This window comes from Equus caballus, chromosome 5, assembly GCF_041296265.1.
Source record: "Equus caballus isolate H_3958 breed thoroughbred chromosome 5, TB-T2T, whole genome shotgun sequence".
Classification (NCBI taxonomy): Eukaryota; Metazoa; Chordata; class Mammalia; order Perissodactyla; family Equidae; genus Equus; species Equus caballus.
Window position 1 is genome coordinate 39,885,330 of NC_091688.1, and position 13,333 is coordinate 39,898,662.

At 50.7% G+C, this 13,333-nt stretch overlaps 1 protein-coding gene across 4 annotated transcripts; it reads right to left on the reverse strand.

The window, feature by feature from the left end:
• Positions 1-1,171: 1,171 nt before the first annotated feature.
• Positions 1,172-13,184, reverse strand: LOC138915018 (SLAM family member 8-like). 4 transcript variants are annotated; one of them, XM_023640952.2, is made up of 5 exons: positions 12,906-13,184; positions 7,367-7,750; positions 4,562-4,858; positions 2,801-2,931; positions 1,172-2,243 (listed from the first exon to the last, which is right to left on the reverse strand). In XM_023640952.2, the coding sequence occupies exons 1-4, from the start codon at positions 12,976-12,978 to the stop codon at positions 2,816-2,818; spliced, it is 870 nt and encodes a 289-aa protein (XP_023496720.2). In that variant the 5' UTR covers positions 12,979-13,184; the 3' UTR covers positions 1,172-2,243; positions 2,801-2,815. The 4 variants fall into 4 exon arrangements, with proteins under 4 accessions (XP_023496720.2, XP_005610064.2, XP_070123119.1 ...); XM_005610007.4 differs by having other exon boundaries at positions 1,780-2,191; positions 12,906-13,085; XM_070267018.1 differs by having other exon boundaries at positions 1,780-2,191; positions 2,797-2,931; positions 12,906-13,085.
• Between the last annotated feature and the right edge of the window lie 149 nt (positions 13,185-13,333).

Sequence of the window (13,333 nt, forward strand, 5' to 3'; positions counted from 1 at the left end):
CAGAAAAGACCAGGCAGAGATCCGCTGTGCCGTGCACCAGGTCTATAGGAGCTGGAATTGGCTCAGTGCACTAATAACAAAGGACAAAACCTCACTCATTACAGGCTTTGAAAGCCCTGTTCCCTTCCTTTTCTTTTCTTCTTTTTTTTTAATTCCTTGCTTTAGGTGGGATTGAAAGGGCCAGTGGGCGGTCACTGCTCCTGGGCTGATGGGCATTGACACCCAGCCATAACCAGTCACCTGGGATGCCAGTGAGGAGATGTCATCTTTTTCTCTCTCAGCTTTCTGCTCAGCCTGAGGGAAAAGAGGTCAGAAACAGTCTTTTTACGGATCCCCCTACTCCTCCCTTATCCACGCGCCATCCAGCAGGCTCCTAGCATTGCTTCATAATGCTCAAGCCTGTGGCTCAGAACTTTGCTCTGAGGTCAGGGATGAAGCAGCTGAGCTGAGGTGACTGGGAGGCTAACCAAGAGACCCAGGAATCTAGGCCAGCAGACCAGGTACCAGAGGTCATAGTCCAGTGAGTCCACCTCTGACCAAAGAGCTGAGATCCAAGGCAGGAGGCAGAGGCTTTGAGGAGGTGAGCAACCCCATGGAGGAGAGAAGCTCCCACACGCCACAGTGCAGGCTGCATCAGGTCCTCAGGCGATGTGGGGTTGGAGGTTGGGTGGGGAATCCTCACCTCAGATCTCTGGGCCAGGGAGAGTCATGAGAGGTCATCAGCGGGGTCATGGGAGGTCATCATGTCCATCCTTGATTCCACATGGACCCAGCACCAGAAAGACCTACAGCCGCCTCTGTGCTCTTGGTCTCAGCCTACTGAGCACCTGTGGGAGGAAGGGTGGCCCAGACCCTTCACAGAGACAGGTACTTGTCTTCTTGGTCCTGGCCTCCTACAGCCCTGACACCCTCCTGGGGGAACCCCAAGTTAGTCCAGCAGAGAAGACTCATGACTAATCCAGGACAGACTGTGGCCATGGCCTTAGTTATGTCCAAAGCATTTGAAAAAGTCAGATGTTGGAGAGACCATTTCCAAACCTTTGGAACCAGACAGGATCCAAGGAACATGTGACTTGGACGGAGGCTTGAGGCAGGATGGTGGTATTTCAACAGGCAGGGATGAGAGCAAGGAACAGGGAGAGGGAACTGTCATTCTAGACACAGGGATGTCAGTGAGCAAAGAGGGGCTGACCTAGGGGCTGAGGCCAGCATGGTTGTGGGGGGCTGAGGGTCAGCAGAAGAGTCTGGAGACGGCTGGTTCAGACCTTCCCACAAGCTTCACTCCTCAGACCCCACAGCAGCCCCACCAAGGAGGGTGGGAGGACACTGCTCATCCATTCTAACCACCGAGTGCCCCTATCCAAGGTAGGAGAAGAGATGAAGATGTTTTCCTAAGGGGGCAACTCCCAACTTTGGGCCTCTGGAGTCATTTTCTGAGAAACACAAGAATTGAAAGGGCCTGAAACAGTACAAAAACCTCTTCTCACTCCACAGGAAAGTGGTTTTGGGACCCATGGGCTGACGTTGAGGCCGAGGACCAGGTTAGCACAGGTGGCCAAGAGCAAGGGCTCTGGCCAGAATATAATGTACACTAGACACTCTCCCCAACACACACACACACTGCCCAACACATCCAAGGGAGCCCTCCACAAGCTGCAAAGGAAGCATCGGGCCAGTCCCTTTGTGGGCTCCCACCCCCCCATGCTGCCTCCATTGACCCCCAACCCAGCCAGCACCAAGGCCCTCACTCCCTCCTTGGTAGCATGGTCAACACCTCCACAGAGTCTCCACACTTGGGCTCGTGTTCTCAGAAAGACACACAGCAGAGGTTGTGGGGATTAACAAGCACCATCAGGAGGGTCTCCTTTGGGAAGCTTCAGGAGGAGAAGGGTCAGGAACTGAGTCAATGACAGGGAATGAGCACTTGTCCTGCAGGAGTGAGGGTCCTGAGTGGGAGGGCAGCTTGGGAAGGTGGCAGAGGAAGTGGCATGGCCACATGTCATGTGCCCAGGGAGTTGAGGACACAAAGGGCAGAGTAACTCAGACCAAAGTCCAATGGAGCTGGACCAGAGCTGGAAGAGGCAGATGTCTGCAGGGATCAAACTCAGCCTGGAGGTGTCCTAGGAATGCTGATTCTCCTGCTTTCTCCAATTAAGTTATCTTCATGGCCTGGTCTGGCTTCTGGACCTCACTGCAGACAGTAGTGAGAGGTTATTTTCTTCTAGATGTCATTCATCTAGACCCTAGAAATGCAAGACAGAGGGTTCCTAGAACAGCTGCGGGATAGAGAGGCCCCAGAGGGACCTACACAGAACCAATGCTGCTGACATGAACTGCATGTGAACTCCCTCAGAGTGCCCAGCACTACACTGGCCCCAGTTGTAAATTTTCTTAGAAAATACCAGTGACTATCTGGAAAGAGTTAAAGACACAGCAGGGCCAGAAATGCCGAGACCCAGGCACAGGGGGACCTGGGAGAGCCCAGTTGGGCACTGCTCCAAGCTCTCATCTTCTCCCTGCCCCCTCGAGACTCCTGCTGGCTTAGTTCTGCACAGTGGGTGTCACCATCATGGTTCCTGTGTTCCTCCTGCATTTCTATACCTGAGTCATACACGGAGTGGAGCTTGAATCTGGGCCTTGGAAACCTGTACCCTCCCCCACTGCTATGAGCCCCAAGGCCACGCTACAGATCATCCCCTCCACAGGGACGTTCCCTGAGCAGTAAAATGCAGGAGACAGGGAGCCGAGGGCCCAGTGGGGGAGGGGAGGTACAGAGCCAGAAAAGAGAAGTGCAACCTGCCTCTTGCAGTCTCCGTCATCTTCTTCCCAGTGTCTTCCAAAGGCACAGGCCAACCCCGAGGATCAACAGCACGGCCACGATGGTCCCTAGGATGGTTCGCAGGGGGCCAACGGTGGCTTGTCCATGTGAATCTGTTTCCCTCACACAAAGAGAGTGAAGAAGGTTAAGGCAAGAGGGAACTTGAGATACCCATTGCCAAGGAGAGATAGAGAGAGCAGGTGGAGAAGTCTGAGGGTCCTGGGTCAGAAGCTGAAGAGGCAGGAGCATGGAGATTCATTCATTCAACCAGTTCCCAAGCTCCTGCTTGCTGCCAGGGATGTTGAGATGGACAAGACTGGGTCCACGCCCTTGGAGCTCGTCACCCAGCAGGGAAGACTGAGAGAATAACGAAGTCTGCCAGCCAGAGGGATCGCAGTGCAATAGAGGTTTACATCTTGTACCTAGGTCTTCAGGGAAGGGCCTCCCAGAGGAGGTGATGGGTAACCTGAATATTGAGGGAGGAATAGGAGTTTACCAGATACTCAGGGTGGGCAGGACATTCCAGGAGGGAGGAGCACCATATTGAGGACATGGCAGTGTCAAAGAGCCAGCCCCTGGGAAGTTGCCAGCACCCCACTGGGGCAGGCAAGAGAGGGACAGGGCAGGAAGGAGCCAGGCAGAAAGATCAGAGGGAGGCAGGAGTCTGCTCTCAGAGGGTCTAGTGGGTCACACTGAGTGTTGAGCTTTATCTAAGGGTCCAGTACGGGGGTGCGGAGAGGGTCACAGGAGGTTTTTTGTGATGCTGACACATCAGATCCCTCCACCAGCTCATGCAGGGTAGGTTAGAGGGGCGAGGCTGCACTCAGGGGTACCAGGTCATCCGTTCATTCAATGGAACACAGTGAACAAACTGTGCCAGAAGCTGTGCTTGGCACAGGGATTCAGAGGAGAAGAAGACAGGGCCCCTGCTCTCAAGGTGCTCCAGGCTCTGGAGGAGACAGGTACATAAACAGAGCATTGCCACTCAGTGAGGGGCCGGGGACCCTCCTTAAAGGTGATCCCTGAGGGCAGGATGGCTACAGCCCCTGCAGGGCCCTGCGCAAAATGAGAATGAGGAGCCCTGTGTTCAGAGATCGTCAGAAATTTCAAGATGGCCACCACAGAGCTTTAAACCCAGCACGGGGCCCTGTGTGACAACAGGGGACACATGCTACTGAAGTCTGCCATGCCTGAGGGAAATCCTTCAGTAGGAATAAGGCAAGAAATGAAGGAAACGGTGGGAGGAAAGATGGGGGATGAAGCAGCATCTCCAGAGGCTGACAAGCATCAATAGGAGAAGGCGTTCGGGACTCCAACAGAGCAGGTCGGTGTGAAGCAGGTCGGTGTGAAGTGTCAGTGACCAAAACATGGGCACAGGAGTGTCTGAGCCCTGAATCCTACAGGGAGTCCCTGGAGATCAAACACTTCAGGCGACACAGACAAATGACACAATCTAGGTTCTTTCCTGAAGACCACTCTGCATTCCCTGTGGAGGACGGGTCGGGTGGGAGAGGTGCTGGACAGCTGCTGCCCACCAGTAGGGGCAAGAGGTGAGAGGCATTGACATGACAGTCATTTAAGAACAGAAACAAGTTGGATGTGCCTCCCAGACTCCTGTAGGGGGTGACCAGGTGGGGGTGGTGGTGATAAACATGGTGGGGAAAAAAGCCCAGAATCCTCAGACCCAGTGCTCCCTGAGCTCCGACAGTGCCCTCCCCACCACCACCAGCAGGTTGTACTCACCATGGGCACAGACTTCCCCAAGGGCTGAGGTGACAGTTTTCTGGTCCTCAGAGTTGCTGACCACACAGGTGAGGCTGGCATTGGGCTGGCGCAGAGGTAGGTTCACAGCCAGGGTCCAGGAATTGGGGGCTGGTCCCTGTGTCCCTTTCTGCTCCAGCTCCTTGGGGAGGCCCTTGCTTTCCCAGGTCACATTCAGGTCCTCTGTGACCCCAGCAGCCCTGCACTCTAAGATGACGCTGCACCAGCGTGGTGTGATGGACAGTGACTGGACCAGGATCTGGGGAAGGGGCACAGGTTCTGGAGTAGGAGGGACAAGAGAATGGAGCCTCACATGAGTGTAGAACATTACAATTGCCACATTCTCACCCATTATCTCATTAAAGCTTTGTCTTCCTTCCTCTAGGAAGGGGAGACATTTTACAGATGAAATAGAATTTATCCAAAGCTAAATATGTTGCAAGAGACAAGAAGGAAGGGAGCCACTGAGTTAAGCCTTATGTGACTGCACTAGACCGAGCAAGGCTTAAAGTCTCCCACAAGAAAATAAAGCCCGCACTCCACCTACCCAAGGCCCTTTATTTTTAGAAAATGGGTCTTTACTAGAAGGAGAAGTCGGGATTGAAGGACTTGTCCTGGTCCAGGGCCCTCGCCTGTTTCTCCTGCTGAGGTGATGCCTGGACTACACAGCCCACAGTGAACAAGGATATCTGGCCAGCTCTGGGAGTCCAGAGAAGGGCCCCATGCAACCCAAAGTGCAGACATTTGTGGGAGATGCAGTGGTAGCCACTAGGAATGACAACCCCAAGTGTGGTTAGAATGTGGCACTGAACTTGTGGTACACAGAGGAACAGAAGTGACAGGTTTACAAGCCAGTCATAGAAATCCCATGGGGCCCTAAAGCTGTCAAAGCCACTCTCTGTAGGAGGGTATTTCTCTATGCAGAGGAGCTGTAGGGTAAGAAAGAGGGGCTAAATGAGGTCTTCAGAAGTGTGGCAGGCTAGACTTTCTCCTACGTCTATGGAGGCTCTTAGGGCTGGATTTTGTGAGTGACACTGGCCTCGGGCTGAGACTGAGGAAGAGCAGAGGGAATAGGGAGGATGAACTACACGTGATTTCTGAATTACGGCAGGCAGAACAGTGCCCCCGCCCAAAGATGTCCACATCCTAATCCTCAGGACCTGTGAACGTGTTAGGTTAATGGCAAAGGGGAAGTAAGGTAATGGATAGAATTAAGGTTGCTGATCAGCTGACCCCAATATAGTGAGATTATTCTGGATTATCTGGATGGGATCTGTGTAATCACAGGGGTACTTAAGAGTGGAAGAAGGAAGGAGAGTTCAGAGGGAGGCAATGTGAGGAGGACTCGTCCCACCATTGCTGCCTTGAAGACAGACAAAGGTGGTCAAGAGCTAGGAATGCAGGCAGCCACCAGGAGGTGGAAAAGGCAAGAAAGTGTTTCTCCCCTGGCTCCTCCAGAAAGGAACACGCCCTGCCAACACCCTGACTTGAGCCCAGTGAGACCCGTGTCTGACTTCTGACCTACATACAGCACAGCAAGATAATGAACTTGTGTTGATTTAAGCCACCAAGTCCCCCCTTATTGCTGGTTTCATTTTCTGCAGTGTCATTTACCCACAGTCAACCAGTCTGAAAATATTAAATGGAAAATTCCAGAAATAAAAAACTCGTGTGAAATTGCATGCTATTCTGCGTAGCATGTCAAATCTCGCATCATCTCACTCCCTCCCACCTGGGACGTGAATCATCCCTTTGTCCGGTGTATCCCTTTGCCCAGTGTAGCTGTATGGGCTACCCGCCCGTTAGTCACTTAGTAGACGTCTCAGCTATCAGATGACTGTGGCGTTATTCCAGTGCTTGTGCTCTAGTAACCCGTATTTCACTTAGTCAGGACCCCAAAGCACAGAGCAGCAATGCTGGCAATTCAGATAGACCAAAGAGAAGTCATGAAGTGCTTCCTTTAAGTGAAAACGTGAAAGTTCTTGACTTAATGAAGAAAGGAAAAAAATAGAATGCGAAGTTGCTAAGATCTACAGTAACTTTTATTACAGTACGCTGCTTTAATTGTACTTTTTTTTTTGTTTTTGCTTTTTATCCTCAAATCCCCCCTGTAAGTAGTTGTATATTTTAGTTGTGGGTCCTTCTAGTTGTGGAATGTGGGACGCCACCTCAGTATGGCCTGATGAGTGGTGCCATGTCCGCAACCGGGATCTGAAGCTGTGAAACCCCGGGCTGCCAAAGTGGAGCACACGAATTTAACCACCCAGCCACGGGGCTGGCCCTAATTGTTCTCTTTTATCATTACTTATTGTACATCTCTTACTGTGCCTAATTTATAAATTAAACTTTATCATAGGTATGTATGAATAGGGAAAACATAGTATATATAGGGTTCAGTACTACCAACGGTTTCAAGCATCCACTGGGGTCTGGAACGTATCCCCCACGGATAGGGAGAACTACCGTAATGTGTTCCAGCAGCAATAGAAAACTAACACATAAATAAGTCAACTTAATCCTCTAAAGAACAATAAGTGTTATGGAAAAATTCCATTTCCCCCAAACTTCCATTTTCCTCTCCCAAAACACTGAAGTGACTTTATCCCTGGTGTGAATCTCAGCTCTGCTCCCCATTTGTGCTGAACCCACTTATCCTAATTTCAAGGGAGAAAATAGAGCCTGAAGGCTGGCATTGGGAAGGAGTGCTGCAAAATGGGGCCCGTGTGACACTCTTAGGTACAAAAGAAGGTCATAGCCATGGGATTGAGGTGAGGGGGTGTCACGTACCATAGACAGTGAGGTAGAAAATCTGGCTAGATTCCATTCCCCCAGTCAAGCTGGCTCGAGCCCGGTACTGCCCACTGTCACCACGTGTCAAATTCTCAATCCTCAGGGACGTCATGTTGGGCACATGGACCCTCTGCTTGTACTTGTCCTCAAAGCAGACCCAGGTTGGAGTCCCTTCTGACCCATTATGGACTCGCAGGATGACTCTGTATTTTAAGTCAGGGCCAAAGCCCCACGAGATCTCCTCCAGCTTGGTTCCTGGTTCCTTGATCACATGAAACAACACAGACCCTCCTTGGATCTCCTTTAAAGGAACGTGGACTCCAGATTCCTGAACTCCAGCACCATGTGCTCCAGAACTCTTGACCTCACTGCTGCAGACACCTAGGGCATTGGAAACAGGAATGTGAGTGTTTTTTCATCAAGAATAACAGAGAGAACCACAGAACCCATCTTTTTAATGAAATCCATCCAGTACATTACCTTGATTCTTGGAAGGCAGCCTAGTACAATGAACTTGAAACAATTCTTGAATCAAGTCCTTGTTCCAGTGGGGTATAACCTTGAATAAGTTACTTAAACTTGCTAACCTGCAGTCAGGTTCTCTACCTGCCTCAAAAAGATAGTGTGAATTAAATGAGCTCAGGGATCAAAAGCACCAGCACATTTTCTGACACATGCTAAGACCATATCTGTAGGAGGCAGCTTCCAAGGTGGGCCCAAAGACCCCTCCCTCCTCATGCTTACACCCTTGGATCCACCTCCCCTGGAGTGTGGTCCGACCTGGTGACTTGCTTCTAAGGAACAGGATACAGCAAAGATGATGGGATGTCACCTAGCGATGTGAGGTTATACACGACTATGACCCATCTTGCTCGCACTCTCTCTCTCCCTCAGTCTGATGGAGCCAGCTGCATGTTGTCAGCTGCCCTGTGGAGAGGCCCACACAGCGAGGAACTGAGGGCAGACTCCAGCCAACAGCCAGGGAGGAACTGAGGCCCTCAGTCCAACAGCCACAGGAACTGCATCCTACCAGCAATCACACGAGTGAGCTCAGAAGCAGATTCTTCCCAGCTGAGCCTTGAGCTGACGGCAGCCCACACCAAGGCCTTGATTTCAGTCTCAGAGACCCTGAGCCATAGGACCAGCTAAAGGACCCCTGGATCCTGACCCACAGAAACTGCGAGACTGTACATGGTATTATTTTAAGGCACAAGTTTTCGAGTAACAGGTTACACAGCAATGGATAACTAATACAATAACAAGGTTGCTCTCCCTTCCCCTTCCTTCCAGGCAGTGTAGTAGTCAGGATGGGCTGGGCTGGGCTGTGGTAACAAATAATTACAATACCTCAGGGTCTTAGAAAAGGAGAGTTTATATCATACAGCACATGTCCCATGAGAGAGGGAGGGAGGGGGCCTGTCACACATGGTGGAGGCTCCACCACCTTGTAGCTGCACCACATGAAATCCACAGTGTCCTCAGAGCCTCTCAGTCCCACCTCAGAGTATTTTTATTGAAAGATGCTGAGGGGTCAGACTGGGTGATCCAGTACAACAGGTGGTCTACAGCTTGGACTTCAGAGCCAGCGAGACTAAAGTTGACGCCGGGTCTCCATCTCCTGGCTGTGAGGGATGTGAGCTGTTATTGAACCTCTCAGCCTTCACTTTCTCATCTGTGAAATGGAAATGATGACAGTGCTCACCTCACAGAATTATTGTGGCGATATAAGAAGATAAAAGCTCTCAGCACAGTGCTCAATAATTCATCCATAAATGTGTTCCAGCTCATTATGATGATGATGATTCTTGACCAAGCCTACCTGGGATCAGAACCAGACATTCCCAGGTCCCAGGATGGTGCCCTTTCCTCTTCCCTATCTGCCCCTCTAAGGGGTCTCGCCCTGGGTACAGGGCTGGGCTCAGACACCCGTGGGTGCAATCCCATAGGCGGCGGTAGGGAGTCGAAGTCCAGCCAGGGCCTTCTTGTTTACCAAAGGCCTCAGACTGAAAGGAAATTTATTGCTGTGTAGACAGCAGCTGGTTTCCATGGCCACTGTCAACTTCCATTTTACCAGGTACCCGAGGACATCTGTGCTACAGGGGAGAGTGGTAAAGATGGAGGAAGGACAGGCTACATGCTATCCCAAGCTTGGGTTGAAAAAATTTGTATTATCAACTCTATTTGGTGTGGGCATTTTCCCCCATTTTTAATGAGTTGCTCTGTAATTGTAAATGTATTATGTGTTCATAGAAAACTATTATATGGATTATGTAGTTGATTCAAATAAAAGTTCGAAGAGTGCCTCCTTCCCGAGGTAAGCACTGTTATTGACCTGTATCCTTCTAGAACTCTACCTATATAGCTTCAAATGCCATAAACTCTGTAAACACGGGGCATCTGTTTGTACATTCATTCCAGCATCTTCATGGCCTCTGAGTGTGGGCATGGTCTCTGACTCTTCCTTTGAACAGGCTGTGACAGCCTCCTGGTTCCCTCATTAACTAATGAGTGAAATTAAAGTATTCTTTAACACCTTGGTCAATCATGGCATTCAGAGTTAATCTCATGTTGAAATATGTAATTTTGGGTACAGCAATGGACACTGACCATAAGTGTTCTATCTAACCTGAGGCTCAAAGAAACAGCCCCGTTGCAATGGGGAAATGTACAGACAGCCGAACTGAGAGACAGCATTTCAGTCTCCAGTGTGGCACTTTCCTAAGGGATTTTCACAGGTAATTCTGACCAAACAGTGTTTGCCTTTTCCACCACCTCCCCCGCCACCCCCAGCATTGGTAAGAAGGGGTCAGCACCAAGGGAACAGAGAGAAAGAAGCTGATATTTTCTGCTCAACAGACAGAAACTGAGAAGGTGTGGCCGAGGTTCTCAGCTGCTTCTGAGCAGCACAGCTGCAGCGAGCTTTCCCCAGTGGGATTTGCAGACTGATTTCCACACACTGGGGGAAGGAGATGATGTCCTTCTAGGTGGTCTGGAGACCCCTCTCAGGAGCAGTTGACAGAAAAAAAAGAGGACAAGGTTGGATCTCAAAGACAAGGCTTGAGGAGGAGGATTCCCTCTCTCCTTGGAGGGCTGAGGAAGTGACCACAGAGACTGCCAGGGATCTTCTCTTTGAAGGTGCCCTAAATAGGCTCACCAGCTGGCAGTCCCTGTCAGGCCACAGGAATAGGACAGCACGGGATGGAGAGACAGAGCAGAGGCCTTGAAGCAGCCACAGGAGAGTCCTGTCTGGGTGGAGTCACCAAATCGCAGAATGTCATAGCTGGGAGGGGCCTTAGAGGGGATCTGCCCAGGCCCTCCTTTCACAGAGGAGGAGGCTCCCTAGTGAATGACCTTGCCCTGGGTCACGCAGGGCAGAGCCAGACCTGGAGCCTGAGTCTCCTCTCTTCCCTCCCAGGGCTTCTCCCCTGCAGGAGCTGCCCACCAGCTCCCCCACCCTTTCCCTGCCCTCCCCAGGACTCCTCCGTGCCAGCACTGCTGTCTGATCCCAGGATCTGAGCAGGTCCCAGAGTCTCACCCTCCAACTTCCCTCTCCAGGGAAAGGGAAGCAAGACTTAGAGGGGTAGCAGAGCAGGGGCTTCTGGCTAGGGGAGGGTTAAACAGCAGCCCAGCCTGACTCCCCACTTTCTAGAGAGGAGGGACCCAGGGAGAGAGGAGGCTCAGCCCTCAGCCTGCAGGGAGGATTGGCCCCTGAAGCTGCGTGGGGAGCACCAGCTGAGAGGAAGATGGACGAAGACTTAGAAAGAGAAGGAAGGCAGCAAGAGCTCTCTGGGCCACAAAGGATGTAATCCTGAACAAGGAAATAAAGCCAGAGGAGGGCATGGTGGTAAACAAGGTACAGATAAAATTCACTTGAATAATATAAAGTTTAACACTCAAAAATCACCATAAAATGTTGTCCATTTTTCTGACCATTCCTCCTTTTTCCTTCCTCCCTCCCTCTCCATCTCTCTCTCTCTTCCCTCTATAATCTTCCAACCCCAGAGCCTATGGAGAAAGCTGTATATAATTTAACATACTTCTCCATTTAAATAAAATTGGCTAAGTGGAGAAATCCTACATTTTACTGTTGACACAACGTTACCTGGTTAAAGGGGTCTAATGCAAAGCTCATCATGAATTCAAGACATCCTGTGTACAGACGCTCTCTAATCCACTAAATTTCATATAATTCCCTGCAACTTCATATAGTGGCTGGGATGTTAGAACAAAAAAAATACAATGAAACCTTTCACAGCTTTCACCTGAATTCATAATTCACTAATTATTATTATTTTCATTAGTTCTTTATTTAATTTCATTATATGTAAACATAAAATCTCCGATAAAGTAATAGATGAGATACTCAGGCTTCCTTAGGACAGCCTTTCTTTCAGTTCTCTTTCTGTTTAACCCTCCCCCGTCTCTACTTCCCCCTCCTTTCTCTCCTCCCCAAGTTCACCCTCTCTGGAAACCCACCTTAGCAGTCTGCTGTTTCCTTCCACATTTTCTCCATTTATAAACATGTGAGTACACAGACACCCTTAAATTTTGAAGGCTCTTGTTCATTTACAAAATTAGATTCCATTGTATTCATCCTCCTGCATCTTGCTCGTGGAAACCCATGCCTCTGAACTCATGGAAATTGGAAATCCCACCCGGACAACTGGTACATTTGGTTTTTATCCTCCATGTTATCCCATGGTACAGATAGTCCTCAGTTTGTACAATGATTCACGAGCTGCTGGTGCTTCCTGTGTTCCCAGGGTTTGTCTCTAAAGAACTGCTTTCAGTCTGGGGTCTCCAGGACCTGGGCAGCATGTGGCAGTGGAGGGAGATGCAACCCACAGGCAGGAAAAAGGCATCCTCCTAGAGGGTTCACTTTACCCGAAGATAAACACTTCTTAACTTTTGAACATGAAAACTAACAATGTAGCGGAACGCAAAATTCACAAGTAATTTTAAGTTAAATGTGAGACTCCCAGGGACTCTTTCCTTGGTGCTTGGAGCTAAGACCCAAACCCAGACGGGGAGTGCTCATTCACTCTCCTTTTTCAGAGGAGAAACCCAAGAAGCTGGAGTTGATTCCTCCAGCTCAGGCACGGAGCTGCCAGGTCAGCCCCCTCTCCACACGACAGCTTCAGAGGCTGGCAGGTCCCCTCTGAGTTCCAGGCCTGGGGTGCCGCGTTCCCACCTGCTGTGTCCCCAGGAGCCGCTTCTTTGTCTCCGTCCCACTCCCCAGGCAGCTCCAGACTCTCCCAGCTTCCCTGTCATTGCAGCAGAAGTGGCCTCACCTCCCTGTTAATGGTCCCCTTGATGCGGCCAAGGCCGCCCTAGCTCAGGGTTCCCAGACTCCCCACAACCAAAATGCCATCGGTTCTTTCTGTTCACCCCTAGACTTGAAACCAAATGCAGTGCGTTTGCTAAATTAAAGACTTGTTTTGTCTTTTTGTCCACCAAAGACAGCAGACGGGGAGGGAGACCCTGCCCCGCCTGCTCCACCCCGCTGCCCTCCCTCCCCGGAGCCCGGGCCACTCACTGAGGAGGAGGCTGCTGAAGCCCAGGAGCCAGGAGGCCCAGCAGAGGGGGGGGTCTTCTGAGCAGGGCCCCATCGCAGGCTCCCTGCCAGCCTGTCCCGCTGCAGAGGAAACATCCAGGAGGCAGAGACAAAAGCAGAGGGAAAGCTTCACTCAGACAAGCCCTTTACGCTCTTCCCCACCCAAAGGGCGGAGCTTAATATTAGTTCTGGGATCGCAGCCCAATAGTTAGAGTGACTCATTCAGATCTTTCCTGTCATCCCTGGTATCTACAGTGAGACGTCAATCATAATTGCAGAACCAGTTATAAACAGCCTCACACTATGATCCTCCTGGCCCAGTGTTGCAGAGACCCCTCCCTGCAGTGATCTCACACTTTTCAGCCCTACACCCACTCAAAACCCTCACCTGCTTCTCCGGTCAACAGCCT